Source organism: Passer domesticus, chromosome 7, assembly GCF_036417665.1.
Source record: "Passer domesticus isolate bPasDom1 chromosome 7, bPasDom1.hap1, whole genome shotgun sequence".
Lineage (NCBI taxonomy): Eukaryota > Metazoa > Chordata > Aves > Passeriformes > Passeridae > Passer > Passer domesticus.
The window spans coordinates 39,067,337-39,092,547 of NC_087480.1; the positions used below are offsets into that span (position 1 = coordinate 39,067,337).

The window sequence follows — 25,211 nt, forward strand, 5'->3', positions numbered from 1 at the left end:
CAATCTCTTGAGAAGGAGGGATCTGAAGCGCTTGTGATCTGCTCTTCTGAAAACCTTATTATTTCAAGAACAAGAAAAAACAAGCAGCTTCAGAGCCGGGGGAAAGGGGGTGGGGAGGGGGCTCAGCACATCCCGGCACCGGGCACGGCATCGCCGGCACGGGACACGACAGCCCTGGCACGGGGCAGGGCACGGCTGGCACTGAGCATCGCGGGGCAGCGGGACCCGGGCAGGGCACGGCCGGTTACCATTTTCGCTCTCCACAGCAGTTTCATCCTCGGAGGCTCGCCGGGCGCCGGGTCGGACGCGCCGTGCTTCGCCCGCCGCGGGCCGGGCCGGGCCGAGCCGAGCCGAGCGGCCCCTGGGCTGCGCGGGAGGGCCGGGCCGGGGGCGGGACAGACGGACGGACAGACGGACTGACGGGCGGGCAGGCAGGGGGAGGGAGGCGGCCGCGCTGGCGCCGCCCCGGCCCGGCCCGCAGGGTTTCCTGTCGATGGCCCCGGCGGAGCGCCCGGCCCGGCCGTGCCTGCGCTGCCCCGGCAGCCCCCGCTCCGCAGCGCGTCCTGCCCGGCTCCCTTCTGAGGGAAGCGCCTCCTCCTCATCTCCCTTCTCTTCCCCTCCTTCCCTTCCCTCCCCTCCCCTCCCTGCTCTGCCGCTGCCCGCGCAGGGCGGAGGGGAGCAGCGGCTGCCGCGGGTCAGGTGTCCGGGCTGCCGTAAGGAAGGAATTTTAAGCTGTGCTTAACTTTAAAAACTTACTTCTGCCGCTTGGGAAGTAAGGAAATTGAAGGTTTTAGTAAGCCCTGCCCGGCAGTCGCCGGCAGTGCCCTCACTTTTATTCCGTATCGCTCACAGAGAAGCCCCCGTGAGCCCCTCTGGGTGCTCTATCTGTGGGCACCTGCGTGCTGATACAACGATTCAAGACACCCTAAAAACGCCAATAACTTCGTTGCCTCCTGGCTGTCTTCAGTTACCTGCTTTTTGGATTTAAAATAGTGATGATTCAAATGCACAAATTCCCGTGCAAGGCAACGAAAGTACTGAGAATTGAAGCAGAGCTCAGACCTCCCAAAGCCCCACACTAACCTCCAGCATGTTCCTGGTTTATTTCCACAGCGTTAGTGCCTGAGGAGCATCGCAGGCTCGGGGGCTGTCAGCACGTCTGCCTCTTAACACCATGGGGAAACAAGGAACATTATTTTCAGCTACGAAACCAAGACCGAGCCGTGTGGTCACAGGTGCCACATGTGTCATCCTGAAGTGGTCGGGAATAAACAGACATCAGTAGCCTGACTCAAATGTGCTGCACCTACAAACTGAAGTGTAGATTTCCCAGAGTCCTGTGGCTTCTCGTGTAAAACTGCAAAGAGCGTTCTGAATGGTTTAGATTTTGCAAACTGCTCTTCCACATCGTAATTTTAATGTGCAGAAAGCAGAGTGTGCATTGAACCCCTTATGGCCAGCCCAGCAGGTGTGTGAGTACCTGCAGAGCAAATTGCCATTGAACAGGACCAACATACCAGCAAGTGCATATCCAGCCACAAGAAATACAACTCCAAAGCCAAAAAATTACTCTGAAACAAAAACTTTTTTGTGTGATGATGTCGTGGTGCCACAGTACATGCACTACCATCACTTTGGATGGCAGTCACAAAGCAATGGCACTTACTCTATTTCCTTGCTAAAAAAAAAATGGCAGTGAGTTAATACAGTGGGAAAGAGCTCCTGTATTTGGTTCAATTTAGCTTCTCTTGAATCACATGTTTCACACTGGATCCTTACAGAACACTTTATGGACAGGCAAGCTCAGGACTTTTCCATTCAAGGCAGAGCACAGGCCCTCTCAGAAGTGAGGTTCCTGAATCCTCCTGGTCACTGACAGTGACTGAGACAACCTTCAATCGGGAAGGAGCAGCAGATGACCTCATACAGTTCAGCAAGCAGCAGAAAGCTACCATTTTTATTCATTGAATTTGCCATTAGCCATGAACAGAGTTAGATTTTTCTTCAACAGATTATTTTTAGGGAGATACAGTGCCCAGAGTTTAGAAGTATTGAATTGTTTAGATTGGAAACAACCTCTAAAGTCACTGAGTCCAATCATGTCACAGTGAAAGGTTACAGAAGGGGCAGTAATCAGACATTCTATTGATAACTGTCTGCCTTGGGAAAAGGATATTTCAAGGCCCCTAAAATCTGCCTTATAAATGCAAAAACTGATTCTTTAATACTGGAAAAGAGAAAAAAATATATGTAACACTTAATTACATTTAAAGTCAAAAAATATACGTAACAATTACATTTAAAGTGCATTATATAATGTACAACCACTTATTTGAGACCAAGAGACAGAGTCTGAATGCACAGGAAAACATGCACAGGAAGACCAACCAGGCTCTGATTAATCTAAAAGATGTTCTGTAAAGATTTCAAGGACAGAAGGAAGCCTGAAAATGAGGAAGAAGAGTCTACAACTCAGTTTACTAGAACTGCTGGTTTTCTCTTTTAGCAGACTTTAATCACAAAACTGATCTACACCAATGAACCATGCGGTCAACACCATGTTAAACATTTGGTTCTTTCCAAATCATGTTCACATGCAATAACTGCATTCCTGCCATAATCTAGCCCTGTTCCTGCCCTTTTTACCGAAGCAGAATTGTTCCTCTAATACATCTGAGCACGCATTCCCTCCCACTGCAACCAGAGAGAAGCACAAATCCACTTGTGAATGCAACTTTACACTTCTCACGGTGAAATGTTATACAAGAAACTACTCTGAGGTCTGGAAAGCTCTCAGTCTGCAGATCATTGACCACTTACAGCCCAACAAGGACTGGCCAACTGTGCACAGAGAAATAAGGTAGTGGCAGAGTGATGATTTTCCCTGGGTTTCAGCTGTTGCTACAGCTGGCACACAGACGCCTGCATGGGAAGACAAAGCACAAGATCTATAAAGCAGCTGGAAATAAAGAACAGCTCGTCTGACTGCCCCTGCTCAGGGCCTGACAGGAGGAGAGGAGGAAACGCAAGTCAGAGATACCCAAATATGGAAAATATTTGGGAGAGCAAAGGAAAAACACAAAACAACAAGATGGTGTAAGAATGATCCCTGATAGCTTCTCCAGGAGGGAAAGAGATCACACAGCCTAAAAGGACAAAGCCATGTATCTGAGGTGTGCATGCAGCTCACCTGCACTGGGAAAGCATGTTCCCTGGGAGATGGGAAAAAAACCCACACAGTCTCTTTTTTAAATTAAGCCATAGTTTCAAGAAGGTCCTTTCAATGGCAGCGCCAGCTCAAGCCATTTCCACTCCTTGGTGCTTGAGTAGGCCAGGAGCCTGAACTGGTTGTGTGTTGGTCGTGCAAGACACTTCCTAGTAACCATGCCTTTGTAGTCAACATCGTTGTAGTATCACCTCTTTCTCCAAAGCAATGCCACCTTAAGGGTATTACCTAACTGTTAATTGAAAAAGAAAATTCCATGAGACACTCTGTTCATTCCATAGGAGATACAAGAATCCATCATATAGAATAAAGCCTGTCCAAAGTGACACCCCTGCAATGGATGATGCCTTTGAAGTGAGTGCCTACAAAAGAAAACAAATACTGTTTCTATTAAGACTATCTCACTAATTGTTATTCATCTGGTTTCTTTAAACCATATTTAGTTCTTAGTTCTTGCTTCCTGTTTATGGCACATGCTCTCGACTTGATAACTAACAGGTGCTGTGGCCTACAATTCTGGAGACTGAAACTTAAAAAAAAAATCATATGCAGGTGAACCACAAAAGCTAGATAATGCAGACACTATAGAAATCCAAACACAAATCAGTTTTATATTGTGTTTCTTTGACAGCCAACCCTGACATGTAGCTTGGCAGCACAGAGCTCTCCACCACAGACACTACAGGAGCTTCACCTGGGAGTGTTTCTTTACATTGTGCCCACCCAAGTTGCAGCTTCCCACTCCATTACACACTTAGTTTGTCATGGGCTGCTTTAGAGCTGCTTAATATTCAGTGCACTGCAATCTCCTGAAGGTCCTTTATGGCACAAAGCACCTCACAGGCACATATCTCACATTTCCATCAGCACAGGCAATGCTCTGCATGTGCTGCAGGCTGATGTAGAGGTGAGCCAGGTCTTCCACTGCCTCATCTGGGATTAATAAAGTTGGTTATATATATTATTTAAATTACTGAGATGCATTACACATTACACATCAGCCACTCAGAAAACTTGTTAGAATCAAACAAAATTGAATTTCAGTTTCAAACTACTAACTAATCAAAGTGAACAAAATGCTACGTTACATACTGTATGTCTGCTTTTTGACTGTTTGCAACCTCACTCCTGTGCAAAAGGGAGAACACTGCTCCCCCTTCACTCTGAAAGATGTGACAATGCAGCTGCAGCTCAGTAAAGAACCAGACACACAAGTCCATCATAATCTCTCTTCCTGGACACCAGAACTAAACAGAAGCCTTCAAGTAATTGCAAATATTAACCAGCTTCATTGCAAAATGCCAGAGGAAATGCATCAGAGCTCCAATACATAAAACTAAATTAATGTTTCATAAGGCTGCATAATTAACCATGCTAAGTCAAAAAATGATGTAGTTAAGGAAGCACATCCAGCCATCCCTGACCCTCTGATTTCACATGTGATTGCAGTTAGATAGGCATGCACTGTTTCACAGGTTGTGCTGTCCAAAGAGACATAATCTCAGCTCTGGGGGGCATATCTCCTTCAGGAACAGCGAGTCCCTGGCCTCCCATTGGGGAAGCCTTCAAAGCAATGCTGGCTGTAAAAGCAGGGGACATGGCTGGGCAAGGGCAGCCCTGCTGTGTGGTGGGAGGAACAGCAGTGTGTTGTGTCCCTGTGCCTCCAGAGGGGTGCAAGTGGTGCCTGTGTGCCTCAGTCTGGGCTTGGCCCTGTCCCCACTCACCCACACCTTGTCCCCACTCCCTCTCTGGGCTCCTTGCAAATGACCTGCAGGACAGAGGCTGCAAATCCTGGAACTTGACTTTCAGTTCCACAGATCACAAAACACCCAGAAACTTTTTGTACACCCTAAGTGCTTTGAGAGGTCTCTTGCTGCTTTCCCTGCCCACCTGACCCTGCAGCCTCAGAGCAATATCTGTCTCTAATTTTGTGCTGCACAGCTTCTCAGTAAATCCTCTCTGCTGTACATTTCAGCAGCTTTGAAGGAAGGAACAACACCCTGGAGTGCATGCTGAGAACATTGTTTTCTGAGGCTCACAACTCAGTCAAATCAAAGCCAAAACTAAGGCACTTCATAGTTATGGCTATTTCGATGCCAGATTTTAGCCCACAGGCCTCAGCTACTCACACTGCAGAGCTGTTCCAAAGAAGGCAGCAAAAAGTCTTTATGGAGGGGAAAAATAGTTTTCCACTCTCCTCATAATCACAAATGGATGAAATGTTTTCACTCAAACTTTCCAAAAAGTTTACCTTTGAGTAGAGGCCAAGGGCCTTATTTGAACAATTTAAAAACTCTCTGCAAAGAATAAATACTTAATCATATAAAAAGGCACTGCTCAATTACAAATTTGACTGTGGGTAACTCTCCTGACATCAATCCCATTATCATGGGACCTGAATCAATCTCAGTGCTTACGCAGAACTAATAAAAATTATCCCTGCCTTCTCCAACAAAAAGTTATGGAAGACTGAGAACAGAAGGCTAATATATCCAGCAATCATTTCATCTGTACAAGAACACAAGAGTGCCATAACAGAACATACCTAAATGCCTAAGCCAAAATCTTCTTGTCACATATAAAATAAGTCAAATGGCTCTCACATTGATACTTGAAAGATTGTCTTCACTGTGTTTCAGATCTCTTTTTCTGCACCTAAGTCAGGTTTAATAATTAAATTGGCAATTGCACAAACATGTATTGGGCTGATTTAGCACAATGCTGATTTTCCCTCATTGCTCCTTTAGGCTGATTCTCCCTAAGAAGCTTCATACTTTCAATACATTTACAAATTTATCGTTTATATTATTGGCTAGTTAGTACTCAATCCTCCTCCTTATTCCCAAATTACTTGCCATGGTTCCCGTTCTTTTTGAGCAAGCTTCAGTTTCCAGAAAAATTAATTTAACTATTTGATTAAATGTATTCTCAAAACTTCCCTTCTGCCCTGTTAGATTTTGCTTTGATTACAGATATGCTGCACATATGCCTTCTTTTATGGCCCTGTTACAGTATGTTTAAACAGGATAAATCTCTGTTGGCTGTAAGGATCTTCATCTCCTAATTCTGGCACAGAGTCTTTTTCATTTTTCCTTTTAAAAGAGAAATATTTCCTCCCCTAGAAGCCTGTATCACTCTGATATCCTTCAGTCCAAGCACTCCCCAGAAGACTCTGGGCTTATTAATGATATTGGAGTGTTCTGTTTGGGATACTGGGGGTACTTCTCCTTCTGTCTGGGGCCCCTGTCCCTCTGAGCAGACCTTTGCCACTGAGCTCTGTATTTATTTCTAACCAGTTCAAAGCCCAAGGACTTAGTCCCTCCCACCCATTGGGTTATAATCAGATGGCAGCATGTCTTAGGTTTGACTCACTCCCTTCATGCACACACTTCATTTCCACAATGAAGAGTTTGAATTTTAATGCTGCTCCTCCTAAATCCCTAGTGCTTGCATTTTCTTGACCTCTAAGATTAAAATAACAGGGATAAATTAATCATAAATCCTTATAATAGTTTAAGTTATTTGCTTTTTTAGTCTAAATGATCCATATTAAATTTAAGAATTATGTCCCAGCTTTATTGTGGGACATGTTTCAGGATGCTCAGAAGTTCCTAGACCCTCATTTAAGGAGCCTGCTGAATGCCTGTCATATCAGAGAGATCTTCTGGATGCTGGAGATGGTTGCACACCATAGACAATTTTCACAGCCAGATCTCAAACAAAGTCTTGCAAGCTTTTTACCAACTTAAAATTTTTTCCAGGACTTGGGTAACAGTAAGCCAGAGTTGTCATCATGTTTTCTCCTCTTCACTGGGTTAAAAGGGAAATAATTAAAGGGAAGCAACAATTCATCTTATCTACAGATCTCTTGATTTTTTAATGCTACATTCATTCTATCTGAGTTCACCAAATCATACAAAGATTTTATAGTCCTTCTACAGAGCCCAGGAGGCCCTATTAGACTCCTATTGAATTAGAAAGCTCCTCCACAGCTTTCTTTTGAGCAGGGAGGAGTCACAAACAAGAGAATCGTAAACAAATATGTAACAGATAACTCTAGAAATAGATATAGTGGTCCCTTTGCAACCACATGATGTTTTTTTCATCATACATACTCCTCAAACAATTAAAATTGCAGGGCTTTACTAACTACTGCAGCCTTGTACCCTGGAATTTCTAAATTAGAAATTGTGTCTTTTGAGTGCAGTGGAATAAATCCACATTTGGGGAAACTGGGGTTTGGGGGTTTCCAGTTATTTTTTTCTTTGGTTGGTTTTACCTCCTCCATCTCTAAAATATCCTACAGTCACATAAAACAGTCTGTACAACAGTGACTTGCCTTCTTCAGCTTCCATGAGTCTTCCTCAGGGGAGTTGTTCTTCCATCATCTAAAGATTCTCCAGCAAGTTCCACCCTTGGAGAAGAAATTCTGTAACTGTTTGAAAACCAGACAAAGGCAGTTTTGAACTGCAGACAGCAACACATCTACTTCTAATGTCCATTATGTTCTCTCTCTCATGAAACACAGCAGGTGAGTAAAGTCACAACACGGATGAGGAAGAGGCTCAGTCATGTCCATCAGGTGCTGTGCCACACACAGTGGCACTCTGGTTTAATAAATGAGTGCTAAACACGTTTCTGGAAGTGGCCTATTCTGCTTGGGGAGGCAAAAATGCCTTTATCAGCATAAGTTAACTCCCATTTTTTTCCCTTTCTTCTGCTGTGACTCTTGTCTTCTACCTACTGCAAACTCTGGGCTTTCCAAAGCTCACATTCCTACCCACCAGATCAGTACAAATGCAGCATTCAGACTTCCTTTTTTCATTCACTTATTTAATACTCACTTTTAAGACCCCTCAAAACTCAATCTCACTTTTTTACTCTCCTTATTTTCACTTTAGAAGCGTTTCATCTCTACTGATGCTTCTTCTCACAGATCAATGCCTACCAGAAGCTCCCCAAGGATAAAGGCTTTGTCTTTTACATACTAACACTATACCCTTGGTATCCATTTCAAAATTATACACCCAGCTTTGAGGTGCACCTTTATCCTGATGCCAGAAATGCAGCAATGGGACAGAAGCAATATTTCCTTTACTAACAGATGTTTAAAAAATTCACAGCCCTTTTTGAGGCATATCACTAGTGCTTCTGTTGGTATTTACCTTCACACTTTGCCCTACATCCTTCCCCTTGTTTGTTCTGCCTCTGTTCTGCCTTTGGATTTCCATGCTGTGCACTGAAACAAACTCCTGCCTACTTGCAGATGTCCCAGGACAGGACAAACCCTCACTGTGACCTTTGGGTGCTGTTACAGTGCAAGGACAGATTTTATGATGGATCTCTCAAGTCCAACATCCAACACTCCTGTCACTGGCGCCACTGGGATGTAGAATAATAGAGCACAACTCACCTTGAATAAATGATCAACACCTATTAAAATTGCTGTGACTTTCTGGGAGCAGCACACTCCAGCTAAAAAGAAATTCTCTTGCTCTTTGGCTGCTGCTGCTGTTATCCATCTGTCACTTCCTTGAAGTGCTGCTGGTGACTTCAGCAGATTCACTTGCAAGGGAAAGGTGACAGGATTAGACCCACAGGCTGTAAACACTTCACTCCCTCTGGGATCACCTGGCTTTATTGTTATTGGCACATTGTGCTCAGGCAGCAAAGACATTCATTTAAGGATACTCGTTTCTATTTCCAGCCCTATTACATCTATTTTTGTTTGAACTTATTTAAAGGCAACATTATCAACCCAGGAACAAAAGGCAGGAAGGAGATGGAAGCCCACAATGCTCTAGACAATGACAGGAAACAACCTGTGTTTTGACAGTTCCCCCAATTCTCTTCCAGATGATCTTTACCAAAGAATTAGACAAAGTTCAAAAAGCAAAATAAAACCCAAAACCTTGTGGAGAGGAAATCCTCTTGTATAGGTGCTAACAGAGTGGAAAATTTTAGAGAAAATTCAGGTCTAGCCTACTGAAAACCTACTTAGCAAACTAACCCCTATCCATTGTACTGGGATGACATACTTGTATTTCTAAGGTTTTAGGGAAAGACTTCCTCAACAAAACCCAAGACCTTCAAAACTGGCCAAAGTTGAACACTGCTATGCAAAATTGTAACAAAAGCTGGCGCAGAAGCCACTGTTTTGTTCTGTGGAGATCAGCTGGAAACACAGGAATAAACAGGATGGAAGAGCCTCTTTTCAGGGGCATATTATAAACAACAAATTAATTGTGCAATATGTTACTATGCTCAGGGAGATGAGCTGGACTGGAAATCAAAACCAAGAGTAGATAATCATAAAATGTGCATTAAAAACCATTAAACCACACACCAAAAAGTCAAAGGAATATTAAATTCTTTCACTTTGGGTTATAAGGTGAACACTGAGAGATCCATAGAGGAACATTTCTGGTAAAGTTACTCTGTACTTGTCCACAGCTGAATTGTCAGGACATATATATGCACTAGATAGGCAATTTTTTCAGTCCTGGTGTACCCACACCTGCCTTCTGCATTACAGGGATTTTGCAACATCCTCAAACAAATGAGCTTAAACATACAATCTTTCATTCACAAGTCAGTTCTGACCTGAAGCCACCTTGCTAGAGAGGCCTATTCAAACTGCAAGGCAAGTCTTGGGCAATAGTGACAGCAAGAACACAAGAAAGAGTCAAAATACTACAAAGTAATGCAGAAGTACAAATAAAGTGGTCACCAGTGCATTCCCCATCCAGCACCAGGTCCCAGTATGTTTCAGTTATTACAGATTTATCCTGGATTAAACCTGCAACAAGAAGTGAAACGACTCCACATCTTCCTCCTCCCCCAAATACATGTAAATTATTCTTTATGGATTGTTTTCTAAACCTTTCCTTTGCAAAGCAAAAAGAAAGCAAAGAAGCCACAACTTTATCTTTTCTCTTAAGAAATAAAAGAGAATTGAAGCTCCAGCTGCGCAAGCAGCCAGCCGTGCATTCATCACCACAACGTGGCATGATGTGTCACTTGAGAATTTGGCACCCACTTAAGAAAAGGAATTCTGCTTATTTTTGTTCCACTGGCTAGTCCAAAACCAAGTGCAAAGTTGCATAATCCCTCCAATTCTGTTGGAGAAATAACAGTCAGAACAAAGATCCATGGAAGAGGGAATAAAAAAAAAGGAAAAAAAAATCCCAGCCCTCTTTTCTGGGTAAAATGTTATAAATTAAGAAGCAAGAGTTCTGTAGAGAAAGCCCTGCTCTTACTCTCCCAGGCAGGATTCTTGCTCTTCCAAGTGGACTCCAGACTTCATGCATTTCTTTCCCTCTCTCCCTTCCTCCCCCAGCCCTTGATGACAGTATTTGGCAGGAACTTCTAATTAAAAAAAACACAAACAGCAGACTGCCTTTGTGCTACCCCAGCAAACCTCTCTGGGGAAATGATGTTCTTTGCTCAGCAATTCCTGTTCAGCACAGAATGCTAGCACGAGGAAAGCAGCTGGAGTGGCTTCCTATTCTCCACTCAGGCCTGGCAGCCTCAGAACAAAGCCTTACAACAAGAGAGGCTGAAACCAGCAGAGAAGCACTGGCAGAGTGGTGCACAAGGACTCTGGTAAGATCTTATTTCCAGTGCTCTCACTACTCAGGACTCAGTAACAACTTGAGCCACCAGAAGCCTGGAAACGCCAAGGGATGGCTGTGGATAATTCTGTGGCTGCAATCCCAACAGCTGCCATACAGACACGTAAGGATATTGTCCAGTTTAGTCTGAACACCAAGAGATTTACTGCAAATCCCTTCCCACAAGCAATTCTAACAATGCAGCTATCGCCACATCTCCCAGGCCTTCAAGATTGTTTTGATGGACATTACTTTTTTTCCTGAGAAACATAATGTCTGTTTACAAGTGTGTGGAAAGCCAACATTTAATCCAAGGATTACAGCCATTAAATCCTCCTATTCTCTCCCTGAGCTTTAATTTGAAAATCCATATATTACTTGCTAATTTCCTTATGATTAAATACCAAAATCCAAAGCATCTGAGATCATAGCTGAGTTCTGGAAGAGACCCAAGAGTTAAATCTCCAGGGAAGTCAGGCAAGGCTGATAATTGGGTTCAGACAGGGATATATATTTGGGTTTTTATGACAGTGATACTGGATAACACTCCAGCCTTGCATTTTCCCCTCCTTTTCAGCTTCACAAATTTCTTCCTTTTAGGAAAAGGTGACCTTTTTACTTGCCTCTCATCACTAATCAGATGTAGATAACACTGACCAACCTTTGCAACAGCTTGGCTACTGAAGGTCTAGTGAGGGGGGAGAAGGGAACAGCATTGCCCCTCCAAGGCAACTTAACTCCAGTTTGAAGGTCTGCCCTTTTCCTGAGGCTGTGTCACCACAACACTCTCACGATTGCATCTCCATAACAGGATGGGTCCCCTTCCTCCTCTCCCGCCTCCTTTTCTTTAATCACCGTGCATTTCCTTCCCTGTAAACCTTGTTGCCAGCTCTCAGCCTCCTCAGTGGACAAATGACAGATTCCCCTGGTTCAGGCTGCAGTTGAGGGATGAGGAAAGCAGTTCCTCTAATAGTATTTAGACAAGAAGGATGGAAAAAACAATCCAAAGGAATATTCAACTCATTAAATGTTGATTAACATAAAAATACATTAAAGGAATGCCCTGCATGTAACATAGAAGGCACTAATGAACTTGTTCCTACATGTTTAATCAGAAGTCTTAAGAAAATATGTGTATCACATCCATGTTATGACTAGTTCCAGGAGCAGCCCTCTCCCAGAACAATCCTATGGCAGCAAATCCTCTGCCTGTGCTAACCTGCCCTCTCTAATCTTTGTTGGTCTCTGTGCTCAAACAAGAACAGAATACACCACCCAGATCAAACACAGATATTAAACAGGTCTGCTAAAAAAAGAGAATCCACAGGAAAACTTAATTAGTCTCCAGGGGAGGGAGACACCAGGGACTGTGGAAGCCCTTCCCAGGACATTATGGTGCTTATTGTGCTGCTGGAAAAGTATCTTATCTAGGTCACTGTTTTGCCTTTTTCTGCTCAATTATTTGAGGAATTGTTTTACAGTCTCCTTTGAAGTAGGTATTCAGGCCAGCAACAGTGCAAAGTGGGGAAAAGGCTATCTTCAAAAATGGTTAATGAAGACCAAAAGGGAATTTTGGCAGTTTGTCATGTTTTCACTGCAAATAAAGGTGCCATTACAGCTGAGAGAGGACCTACACAATGATAGCTCAAAAAGGCCATTATGGCTCTCCAATAATGGATTATGAACACACTTTGGTTTTAATCCTCCATCTTTCAGCCGTAAGCCAGAGCAGTAAACCCTGAACCTCAGCACTCCCTGCCCATGGCAGGCAGCTGGAACTACACGACCTTCAAGGTCCCTTCCAGCCCAAACCATTCTGTGACTCTCTGACAGTCTATTTACCTCCTGCAATTACTTTGCTGCCCTTAAGCCAATTTCCAGCAGAAAATGCCAGCAGTCCCCAAGCTGCAGCCACAGCTCCAGCTGGACTGCAGCTTCCCAAGCTGAGGCCACTTTGGTGGAACAGGGGACATATCCCAAATTCCTCTTTCAAGGAGGTCCTGCAGGTAGGGCTGATACAGGAATACATTTTCCCACCTCTTTTCCTCATAATAAGGGGGGTGGTGGTGGGTATAAAATATATATATATATTTATATGTGTGTGTGTGTGTCTATTTTTTTCCCCAGGGCTGCTGTTTTCTGTTAATGGGAACCTCACAGAGCTGTGTCATTTCCTAATTAATAATAGAATAATTATTATCTACACAGGCCAACTTTAAAAAAAATATATACTTTAGAGCAGTGTTTTCACTTTGTGGTTCAATATCTTTGTTAATGTACATGTACAATGGGGCAAGTGAAGTATAGAACATTATTGCCCAGCAAACAGAGGTTCTTTTATGGAATCATGAAATGGCTTGGAAGGGACATTAAAGATCATCTCATTCTACCCCTGCAGGCACATCATCCTCTATCTCAGGTTGCTCCAAGCCCCATCCAACCTGGCCTTGGACATTTCCAGGGCTGGAAGGGATGCAGGAATGGGATATAATCACTTAAGGTCACTTGGAAAGGGGAACATGGGCAGCAGAGAAATACCTGCAAAGCATTGGCCTGGTTTTTGGTACATAAGCAGCAGGGCAAAATGAAAACCCCAAAACGTCCAAATACAATAAACTGTCTGGAGAAAAACATTCATTAAATCAAACACACAGCAAGTACTACATATATATAGGAAAATAAATACATCTTGCCTTCACCTGTGCAGTTTGACTCCATTCAGAGCAAAGCTGGCAGAAGCAGCTTAAACCCAAATTCCACATTGATGTAAATGAGGATCATACCTACAGCAGCCACAGAACAGGGGCTGCCAGACCCTCAGCTCTGGGCAGGACTTGCCCACCATGTGTTCTGCATAACTCAGGTGGCTCTGGGGGTCTCCAAATGCCTGGAAATGGGCACACAAAGCTGCCCTACACATATCAAAGGAGCTGGAGTGAATTCCCCTCCTCCATACTGGATACATCACTGTATTCAACCATGACATAAAAGAAAAAAGTTGGCTTTCCTTCCTCTTGAAAAGGGAAATAGCAATACCCTGAAATCACATGGCTTCCAGGCAGCTTCCCAAGCACACTTTATTTTCATTGACTAAAGTAATGCACAACAATGGCAATTGAAAGCAGATTTTCCTACACTATAAAAAGTCTTATTCTATTAGAAAATAGCAAGTCTTAAAACATGTTATTTAGCCAACACCCATCCCTGCATAGTGAAAGAAAATGGGGTATCCAGATAGAGAAATATGAGTTGTGTGGAACGCCCAGGCTCACAGCATCCCCAGCAGCTCTGGGTGTTCCCAAAGCACACCAAACTCTGCCTTCTCTTTTTTTCTTGACACACAGCCAGCATTTTTCAGTTTGATAGGAATCACCAGGCAGCTGCTCTGGAAGGAGGAGGTGGTAGGTGTAATTCCTGCCCTGGTAATCAGGATCTGCCTGGTGTACTCTGTGAACAGAGTCACAGCCCCAGTGGGTTTTCTGCCAGCACAGCTCTCCTCATTCATTCCTAGAGGAGCCTGAAAGGAGACAGGTGGAAATGCAATCAGATTTGGACTGAACATTGGTGCAATATTCTACATGTACAGGGCTCACAGTTCACACCAAAATTAAAATTACCCTTACTGTCTGTCTCATAGCAATTAGGCCAGTAATTGGTAAATCTTTCCCTGGTCCTGTGCTTCTGGAACCCATCCAAACTCCACTGATCAGCATGGAAGCAAATCTGTGTGCACACTAATCATTTGACCCCAAATCTTAAATTATTTTCTGAATTGGTATTTTCTAGGAATGAAATATGTCTCTTTGAGTCCCAAAAATCATCTTTATTTTAAAGGGAAAGAAGATGAAGCAGAATATTATATATATAATATATATGTGTGTGTATGTGTCAAATATATTTGTTATGTGAAATATAGGAAAGGTCTCATCTCCTTCCATCTCTAAACTTTCATTTTCTTCCTCCATATTTTCAATCTGTAAACACAGGCTCTTGGCAAGTTCCCTGGCTCTTTCTTAGGGCAAGAGGAAATCTGTCCAATTGTTTGACAAACAAAGCATCCTGATAACATTTTATAATTAACATATAAGAATTTCTCCGCTTGTAATCTCTGGTGTGGCCACACTCAGTAGAATGGGATTATTTTTTCTTTTAATAATCAAAATCCTGGGTTATTTCTGTAATTTTTCCTTATGATTTTTGCTGTCCTAAAATTTAACCTGGTTACCCTGTCTATGGCATGTAAATGTCTTTATTTGCCATTTCCCTTACAGACTGCATGCTGCTCTGTGGGTTTCAATTCTACTCTTAATAGACAGAAAAGGGAAAACCACTTCTTTTTAGGCATATAGAAAGAGAAATAATCAAGATAACGAAGCCCTGGAAAAATCTCTGGAAGCGAGGTGATAATTCCAATCACTTTGAGGCAAAACAAGCCACATGAGGCAAATTTGCTGGAATGGTTTTGTGAAGGCCTGACTCTCAGAGGAGCTCAAGCAGGGAACATTCCCAGCTCAGGACCTAAAGCTGGCTAATCTTTATGGCCCCTTGGCAGAGTGCAGGGCGCCAGGGCCCCGCTGCAGAGCCAGGAGCAGCGCTCCTGTGGCACGAGATGTCCCATGTCCTCTTGTGTGCAGTGAGCTGGAGAGCAGGCAGTGTGGCTCAGATTGTCTGGATATGGTTATGAGCAGCTGCGGGCAGATCTTGCTTCTTCCCTCATATCCTTTGTTTCTCATTTTTTAAACCTTAGGGCTGCACAGGAACGTCAAGTAATTACAGGGCCATGTGACTGCTCTGGACTTTGAACTCAGATAAACTCCCTACTGAATCAAAACGTGTAAAATGCTTCCAGCAGAGATTATTTTGCACCAGGCTGTACTAAGAAATGAAGCAGAATTTCAACACTCATATTTCAGAGGCACAAAAGAGAGGAACCATCCTTGTCTTGAGTGCAGCGTGCCTCCCGTTCCCACCATACTCACAGCAACACTTGTACCAGCCTGAGGAAGCAGATCATGGTCTAGTTTGGGGAATAAAACATCCTGATTCCATATAATCACACATCAGCTTCTGTCTAATCAATGCACACAATTTCACTTCCAAAAGACATCTTCAGAAATGCCAAAATCACAAATTTAAATCAGTAAAATCAGGTCCAAGCTGGCCATGTTGGGATGGATCAGAATTTCTGCATGCTTTTTAGCCTGGAGAGACACCAGAGTTTATCTACATTTGGATAAAGAAAAAGAAAATCCCAGCCCTGATCATTAGGGTGTTTTTCCCTAGATGCAGAACATATGGCTTGGACCCTGGCTCACTTCCAGACAGAGTCATTAGAGACTGTTTTCCCTGTGGTTTTCTCTGGATAAAGCATTCCTCTCCAGCTCCTCCTGTGAACATTTGTACCTTGTCACGGGGCACTAATCAGTACCTCCTGTCCTCTGCCCCAGACAGGCATTTTAGCAAAAAGTTAAATAATTTCTTGAAGTTTTAATTATATCCCAGTCCCCTCCAAATATAGTTGGGAGGGGCAGAGATAGAATTATAATTTTAAGTGTAATTGGAGAGATAGAGAGAGATGATGGATGGATGGATGGATGGATGGATGGATGGATGGATGGATGGATAGACAGACAGATAGATAGATAGATAGATAGATAGATAGATAGATAGATAGATAGATAGATAGATAGATAGATGGATGTAAACATGGATCTGTTAACACTCATTTTGAGCTCCTGGGGATCCATCAGACACTATCTCCTGTATCAGAATGGTGGCTCAAGGAGAGGGACAGCACTGGCAAAGGAGCCAAAGGCTGTGCTGCACATCCAGAAATGCACTTTGGTTGTGGGAATACTCTTCCAATTAATCCATCCAATGGGGCAGTCTGGGATTTGACTCCCATCCTGCAAGGATGTGATACTGTTGATTGAGGAGATTGAAATTTCGATGGGTTTTGCTCAGGGCAAAGCACCAAGCAAAGAAAAAGAGGCAAGTTTCAGGGGGAGATGTAACATTTCCAGTGGCTCTGGCTGAAAACCTCTAGAGACACTTAAACGGAGCTGGAGAAGCAATCGCTCCATCCAGAAAACGACACACATCCCTGAGGTGCGACATTGCCATCATGTGGCCATCCCACCTCTGCAGGAGCACCAGCAGGGACAGGAGGAGCCGGAATGTTATCCCAGACTCCCAGCCTTTTCAATTGTCTTTAGCACTGGCAGCCTACAGGAGAGCTGGCGGGGGGTGCCACCCTCTGCTGACACCCCTCTCCCAAGAAAAACACTCCTTTATGCCAGGGAGCAGAGGCATTTTCTGTTTCCCGAGGCACAGCACTGCCAGGGTGACACTGCACTGCACAGAACAGAGCGCCACTGACCGTCCAAAATGTACAGAAACACCAGAAATGACAAAGGGAACGTTCCTGACGTCAGGAAGCCAATCTTCAGGACAAATCTGAATTAAAACAGCACAATGGTCTGGATCAGGAAGGAACTACAGGACATATATATGCAAAAATATATGAGGACAATGTACAGAAGTTAGCATAGAGTCAGGAGTGGAAAGCAAAGCAAATTAACAAAATTATGAATTTGAGGAAAAAATTAATACTGACAGAGGGCAAAACAGGGTGGAATGCAAAAGTGAGCTGTGATAAATATGGAGATGGCAATATTTTACAGTGGAGCAGCAACAGAATTAAACTGGATCCAGGAATGATGAGGGGCAATGGGAGCAGCAGTGAAGACAAATAATTTCCTACTTGAACCAAAAGCTGTTCATCCACGCAAAATTTGTGTTTGCCCTCCTCTGGCATCCTGGTACAAATCGTGATAGAGCTGACTCACAGAATGGCTCACTGCTACCTGGAATTACAGTCCCAGGGAGGGGGACACAAGCTTCCTAAGAAAGGGAACACCTTGGTGCAGAAGGACAACAGGAGTTTTCTGTCCAGCTGGCACATCGGGCAGATAAACACACAAATCATTTGGAAAGATGCTCAGCTGGACATTCCTTAGAACACCCAGATTTCAGCTCTAACAATCTTTTCACAACACTTCACTAATAAAAAAGGGCAACAATATCACTTGGGAAATGAAAAAAAAATATATTGACAGGCACAGAAGAGCAGCTCAACTCCCACAGATGCCTGGCCCCACAAAGGCAAATTCTGTTTGTGTCCCTGTCTCCCAGAAAGTGGCACCTGGAAACATCTAGAAGAACCTGCCTGCTGTCACCATCTCAGCTGGGAAAGATCCTCCTGCACTGAACTGCCCAGACCAGGGAGGAACCTTCTTCTGCACCACAAAATTTGCAGAGAAAGATTGCAACTACCCAAAAGTGGAAAGATAAAAAGCCACTGAAGGAAATCAGATAAATATTTGCTATTACCCTGAGCAGGACCTGCTGACATGGTAATTGCACCTTTTAAAGTTATTTTTTTATGTTGTTTGCATGATTTGTTGCCATATTGAATCACTGAATGACCTGTAACAATCCTGAAAAGTGTGGCTGTTTCTATTGAGCAGTTTCTCCTCTCTGGGATACAAGAGAAATTTTTACTAATTTTTTAGCAAAAAGGCTGATTTGTGAATAATGCCCCCAGGCTCCAAGAGTTTTGTTCTGTGTGTCATCAACCAAGTTTCCATATGCTGCTACAAGTTCCATTAGCTTTTTGAAGAGACTGTCCACTATTATTCATGTATAACACACTTTGTGTGTGGCATCACAGGGGCAGCCCCTCATCACCCAGCTCTGCCAGCAGGTACACAAAACCAACATCAAATTAACCTAACAGAAATTAAAACATCTTTTAGGACAGCCTTTCCCCAAGGAATGCAGGGGAAGCCAGTGGAGAGCAGAATTTAAAGGCTTTTTCCTCTCTCAGCCAGCCTCCCAACAGCCTTTACCAGCCATGGAAGGCAGTCTGCTTCCTCTGATGACTCCAAGCCAAGGAGGGCTTTTCCCAGGTGCACTTCTGCCCTCTCAGAGGGAACAGCTATACCCCAGACCCAGAAATATGGTAAGGCATTTAAAAATGCCACAGGAATAATTCAGTGGAAGTCCTGATTCTGAAGTGTTTCCCTATGGCACACATCTGCTCTGAGGATGGCACAGATCCATCCAATTTTTGGTGTGAAACTGAGATCACAGACAGCAAAAAACACCAATAAAGTCCCCTCCTGCCAAATTTAACCCATGGAATAACTGTGGGTCTCAGATAATGGATTGTGAACCCTGGTTTTAATCCTCTGCCTCTTAAGCCAGAGCAGTAAACCCTGAACCTCAGCACTCCCTGCCCATGGCAGGCAGCTGGAACTACACGACCTTCAAGGTCCCTTCCAGCCCAAACCATTCTGTGACTCTCTGACAGTCTATTTACCTCCTGCAATTACTTTGTTCCCTTAAGCCAATTTCCAGCAGAAAAATGCCAGCAGTCCCCAAGCTGCAGCCACAGCTCCAGCTGGACTGCAGCTTCCCAAGCTGAGGCCACTTTGCTGGAACATGGGACATATCCTAAATTCCTCCTCTGTCAAGGAGGTCCTGCAGGTAGGGCTGATACAGGAATAAATCTTCCCACCTGCTGTTTTTCTCATAATAAGGGGGGTGGTGGTGGATGTAATATATGTATATATATATACATATATGTGTATGTGTGTGTGTCTTTTTTGTTTGCTTGTTTTTTCCCCAGGGCTGCTGTTTTCTGTTAAGGGGAACCTCACAGGGCTGTGCCATTTCCTAATTAATAATAGGATAATTATTATCTACACAGGCCAAGTGTAACTTTAGAAAATAGCAGTCAGGCTGTGGCTGTTTTTTAACCTGCAAGGTCACTGGGTGCTGTTGGAGCAGGAGCTCCCTGAGCAGGGCAGCTCTGACCTCACCTGGAGCCATTTACTTGAGAAATGGATTCAGTGATGCTTATGGGTCTTTTCCAACTCAGAATATTCTGTGAATCTGTGAAACTTCAGACTGAAAGACAGTAAGTTTAGATTGGCTATTGGGAAGAAGTTGTTGGGAACAGTGAGGGCCTGGCACAGGGCGCCCACAGAAGCCGCGGCCATCCCATCGCTGGAAGCGTCCAAGGCCAGGCTCTCCCTCCCGGGGGCTGGATGGGGCTGGAGCAGCCTGGGCTCGGGGCGGTGTCAGCCCGGCAGGGCGGGCGGGGTGCGCTCCAAGGCCGCTCCCAGCGCAGGCCGCTCCCAGCGCTGCGCCGGCGCCGCTCGGGCGGGGCGGGCCGGGCCGGCGGCGGCTGCGCGGGGCGGGCGCGGCCATGGCGAAGCACACGGTGTCCTCGGCGCGATTCCGCCGGGTGGACGTGGACGAGTACGACGAGAACAAGTTCGTGGATGAGGAGGACGGGGGCGACGGGCAAGCGGGGCCTGATGAGGGCGAGGTGGACTCGTGCCTGCGACAATATCCTGAAGGCAGCGGCGGGGGCGGGGCGGGCGCGGCCGCCGGCGGGGCGGCCTTATAGGGGAAGATCCGGGATCGGGCGGGAAGCGCTGCCGGGGAAAGGGCTCGGAAGGGGCTGAAGGGGAAGGGACTGGCGGGGAAGGGGGCTGGCAGGACAAGGGAAGATGCTGAGGGGGGAAGGGGCTGGCAGCAGGAGGAGACTGACAGCAGGATGGGGCTGAAGGAGGAAGGGGCTGAAGGGGAAGGGGGCTGACAGGATAAGGGAAGATGCTGAAGGGGGAAGGGGCTGGCAGCAGGAAGAGGCTGAAGGGGGAAGGGGCTGAAGGAGGAAGAGGCTGAAGGGGGAAGGGGTTGGCAGGACAAGGGAAGATGCTGAAGAGGGAAGGGACTGGCAGGGAGAAGGGGCTGAAGGAGGAAGGGGCTGACAGGACAAGGGAAGATGCTGAAGAGGGAAGGGACTGGCAGGGGGAAGGGGCTGAAGGAGGAAGAGGCTGAAGGGGGAAGGCGCTGGCAGCAGGAAGGCGGCCCAGCTTCCTCCCCTGGCCGCAGCAGGCGCAGTGCCCCAGGGCTGTGCTCAGGGAGGTGTCCCGGGGGATGCACACAGGGGGTTCCTGTGCCCAAAGAGGTCCCCGTGCCTGCTGCCTCGCCCTGCTGGCCCTTGGTTACTTTTCCCTGGGCTGCTGGCCCAGTGGCTGCTGGGGCTGGATGTGGCAAGCTGAGACCTGTTCTGGAGGGCTGCAGATTGCAGAAGTGATGGGGAATGGTTTCTTTTACTTGGACGCTCATTCAGGGAAAGGCCCACTCAATAGTCCTGGGACTATACAGCTGCTTGCTGATGCTGCTCCTGCCTCAAATGGCCTGAAAATTGCTGTAATGTCTTCTTAAAATTAGGCTGTAATGTCTTCTTAGCTGGTGAAGGAATCCCTGCATCAGAGTGTTTTCAGTCATGCACAAGCCAGCTACAGATAGAGGTGTCCTGGTACTTGATGTCCATGTACTTGGTGTCTGGTCCTTAACCATCTGGCACAGGGAACATGATGGCTGCACTGCAGGCAGCTCTGAAGAACCCTCCCATCAACACAAAGAACCAGGCAGTGAAGGTAAAACAGTGACTGCATGGGTTACTCCATAAAAATCCTTTCCTGTCTCTGTTACTTCTGTGCCACTAGTTGTACCTTGAGGAGGCCAGAGAGGCAGAATTTAGGGTGTTCCCTGATGTGGAAGCATCCATGACCACAAGTGTTTTAATCTTGTTCAAAATAGCTCAGGTACCACGTACCTTTACCTTGGTGCTGGATCAGGTGTGGTTCTCCTGCCAGTGCTGGCTGTGCTTTGTGTGCCCAGATGTCACCAGGTGCCTGTGTCTGGCTCGGCCCACACATGGCAGCTCTCAGATGTGATCGTTGTGTGCTCAGGGAACCAGGGTTGCACTTGTCACTCTGACTAATGAAACCACCAGCAGTGAGCCTACAAAAAAGGAAGAATTGGTTTTTGTCGCATCCAATCAAAGTGAAGCTGTTAAAACCTCAGGAAGAGCAAGCCCTCCCCCTGTGCTAGTGTGGGAGTCTGCTGGGTACGTGCATTTCTGAGTATCCCCAGGATGGATCCTGAACAGCTCATGATTGTAGGGGTGGGAGGAACAGGCTGATAAGATATGGCACTGCCCAGCTGGTGAGTGCCTGCAGTCACTTCTCCCTGCCCAAGGAGGGGCCCAGGGGCATGATTCCCTGCTCCTTGGCTCTGGCAGAGCTGTTCCTGCAGCCCCAGCCCTTTCCTGAAGGGTTTTACAGAGCTCTGAGAACCTGCTGTTACCAATAGAGCTCTATGGCTTTGTCCTCATGTTAATGACTTGTTTCCATTAGCCCTCTATTGAAGGATTTAAGAATACACTTGGTGGTGGAATTGAAAAGGATAGAAAGACTGAACATTAATACCTGCCTTAATTTTTGGTTATCTTTGGAACTTATATCATTTTACTTACAGTCAAGTGAGAAGTGTTGCTAAGCCAAGTGATTATGGGATATTAAATTGGGCAGGAAAACTGACATCCATAGTTTCTGTAGGGGGAAGGTGCCTGAGGTGTCTATGTGATGGAATTATTCAGAAGTCCAGCAACCCTGAGACATTGTTCTCTCATCCTGCCTCAGTTAGTGATATATGAACAGGAGGAGCTGCTCCTTGCTGATCACATGGCTAATTGCTGCTGTAAGCATTACATTCCCAGGCCTGAAATGACATTCTGATCAATGGTTATTAATTCTTAATATTAATGGCCAGTCTGCATCCAGTGTGCCTGGGACTGCTTGGAAAGCACGTGGCTTCCAGCAGTCACCTCTGCCAATGGCATTTCCCTGGATCACATTAATGGTTGTGTCATGTTAACCAGTACAGGGGTATAGAAAAGGCTCTGGTGGGAAGGGGGGCCAGACAAGCACTTGATTGTTACAATTATTTTGGAACTTGATAGATCTTGAGCTTCCATATGAGCATGTACTATTTAGCCATAACTAAGGGGTGCAGAATTGCAAACACTAACAGAGGCAGAAAAACTAAAGCGGGGCAGATGTGTTAAACTCTTACCTTGTGTATCCTTGGGGGATGTATTTATTATACCGTGCTATGACAAGCTCTTCACACGCCGTGTTCAGAAGTGTTAAAGAGGAAAAATGCTGTAATTCAGTTTGTCTGAGAGAGAAGCAGTGTTTGGCTGTGCCTCACACAGATGGTTGTGTCTGTGCCTGCCTGTTGACAGGACCGTGCTGAGAGCATCGTGCTGAAAGTACTCATCTCCTTCAAAGCCAACGACATTGAGAAGGCAGTGCAGTCTCTGGACAAGAACGGGGTGGACCTGCTCATGAAGTACATCTACAAGGGCTTTGAGAGCCCCTCTGACAACAGCAGTGCTGTGCTGCTGCAGTGGCACGAGAAGGTGCGTGATGGGGACAGCTCCTGCCAGAGTGCCCAGGCCCTGAGCCTGGCAAGAGCCCCTTTTCTGGCTGGTGGGACTCAGGTGCCAGCTTCAGGCTGTGCCAGGCATGGCCCTGGAGCTCACAGCTGAGGTATAGCTCCTGCCCACTGCTGCTTCCTTCAGTCACAATTTGGGTTTCTCTTACACCGAGGCAAACAAAATGGTTTCATCCAGAGACTCAAATAGGCTGAAGGAGAATTTTCTTCCTGGAGGGAAGCAAAATTTGCAGCTGGGTTATGCAGGGAAATGAAAGCTTAATTAAAGTTAAATAGCTGTCTTGAAATTGAGGGTGATTATCATACCCTGGCTGCTGGTGTTTCATGGAGGGCAGGCAGCTACTCATGTGCAGTATAAATATGATCCAAGTAATTTCATAGACTCCCAGAATGGTTTTGGTCGGAAGGGACCTTAAAGCTTATCTCATCCCACCCCTGCCATGGGCCGGGGCACGTTGCACTATCCCATCTTGCTCCAAGCCCCATCCAGCCTGCCCTTGGACATTTCCAGAGACAGGGCAGCCACAGCTTCTTTGGCAAACCTGTGCCAGTGCCTCACCACTCTCACAGGGAGAGATTTCTTCCTGATACCTACCCCTGCTCCCTGTCAGTTTGAAGCCCTTCCCCTTCACTCCAGGTCACATCCAAAGTCCCTCTGCGTCGTTCCTGTCAGCCTGTTAGGTCCTGGAAGGGAGCTCCAGGCTGCAGCCCCCTGGCCTGCTGTTCACTGCCGCGTTTCCCTTGGCAGGCGCTGGCTGCCGGAGGAGTTGGGTCCATTGTGCGTGTCCTGACTGCCAGGAAGACAGTGTGACCCAGCAGGAGGGACGTGTGACCCAGCAGGGAGCCGCTGGTACCAGCCCCGATCCCCCCGGGCAGCTCTGCCCCAGCTTTGCCTTCGCCCTGCTGCTTCTGTCATTCCCCACCAATGGTGCGCGTCGTGAGCTCTTCTGCACTTAAATTCTGGAAAATTATGAAGGTGGAATTTTACTTCTAACGGGAATATTTGGTACTCGCCGGCCTTTCAGTGACATATTCAGTGATGTAAACAATTTGGTGTTTAGAGTGATTTGCATTTGTGTGTAATTGTGGCAGATTTGGACCTGACTCTCGAGCAAATGCTGAGGGACACGGGGCAATGTCTTAATTTTTTGCTAGCCAAGCAGTGTTTTGAGCTAAAATCTTGGTATTTGAGAAGTGGGGCAGCTATTACTAACACAGGTAACTGGACCATATTGCCTTTGGTCAACCTCTGACCCTACATCTGTGAATAGGAGAGAAAAAAAAGCTCTTTTCCAACCCCAAATATCATTCCAGAGAGCTGAGTATTTTCCTTAACCTGCTCAGGTTCCTTGCCATCAGTCTGATGCTGGGTCCACAGTGGGAAGGTCACAGTGGGATGGAATTGTCCATCATGCAGTTTGGAAAGGGGAATTTAAAAGGTTAATGGTCCATTTACACTGGAGCCCAGCCCAGTGAACTCTTCTTATTTTGGGGAGCAAAGATCCTGAGGAGAAGAAGAAAAAGCAGCTTTTACACAGCAAATCACCTTTCAGGAGCTGGAAAGTGATTTGGTTTTGTCAAGCACAACAAAACGGCTGCTTGGGGTAGTGCAAGAAACATATCCTGGTATCGACACCATCCTTGCAGAGCCTCCCCTAGTTTGTTTTCTGGTTGTGTAGGGTCTGTGAGGATACCAGACAGCTCACATTCCTGTTGCATTGTGCCTCATCATGTTAGCTAGTGGGCCAGTCAGGTTCCCAAGTAAAGAGAATTTTAAAGAATTAGGAAAGCCCAGGGCATCCCAGACCACGGATCTCCGTAGAGGGTTTAGGGCCAGGACTGAAATATATGTGTTTTAATTTCACTATTTTACTACAGTTGAGTTGTGTAAAACTATTGGGGACCTTGTGAAATCTTTGCTGTTTTTTGATATCTGCTTTGTTTTTGTAATAATAATAAAGACCAGACAATAAATCGTCACTGAACATTTA

At 45.6% G+C, this 25,211-nt stretch overlaps 2 protein-coding genes and 1 long non-coding RNA gene across 4 annotated transcripts in view; 1 reads left to right on the plus strand and 2 right to left on the minus strand.

Moving 5' to 3' along the window:
* RGL1 (ral guanine nucleotide dissociation stimulator like 1) overlaps positions 1-1,241 on the minus strand; it is a 54,066-nt gene extending 52,825 nt beyond the window's left edge. The window contains exon 1 of one of the 2 annotated variants that reach the window (XM_064427807.1): positions 1,084-1,241. In XM_064427807.1, coding sequence (XP_064283877.1) covers positions 1,084-1,092 — 9 coding nt within the window. In that variant the 5' untranslated portion in view covers positions 1,093-1,241. Of the gene's footprint in view, positions 1-248; positions 401-1,083 lie in introns of those variants that run through there. The other variant, XM_064427806.1, reaches the window with a different exon arrangement.
* Positions 1,242-7,310: 6,069 nt separating this feature from the next.
* On the minus strand, positions 7,311-21,717 carry LOC135304913 (uncharacterized). Its single transcript, XR_010366160.1, has 3 exons — positions 21,536-21,717; positions 8,640-8,791; positions 7,311-7,661 (listed from the first exon to the last, which is right to left on the minus strand). It is a non-coding gene; the product is annotated as an uncharacterized LOC135304913 (long non-coding RNA).
* Positions 20,070-25,211, plus strand: ARPC5 (actin related protein 2/3 complex subunit 5). The gene is made up of 4 exons (XM_064427812.1): positions 20,070-20,256; positions 21,284-21,356; positions 23,009-23,185; positions 23,969-25,211. Exons 1-4 carry the CDS (start codon positions 20,114-20,116, stop codon positions 24,029-24,031), a joined length of 456 nt encoding a protein of 151 aa, XP_064283882.1. The 5' UTR covers positions 20,070-20,113; the 3' UTR covers positions 24,032-25,211.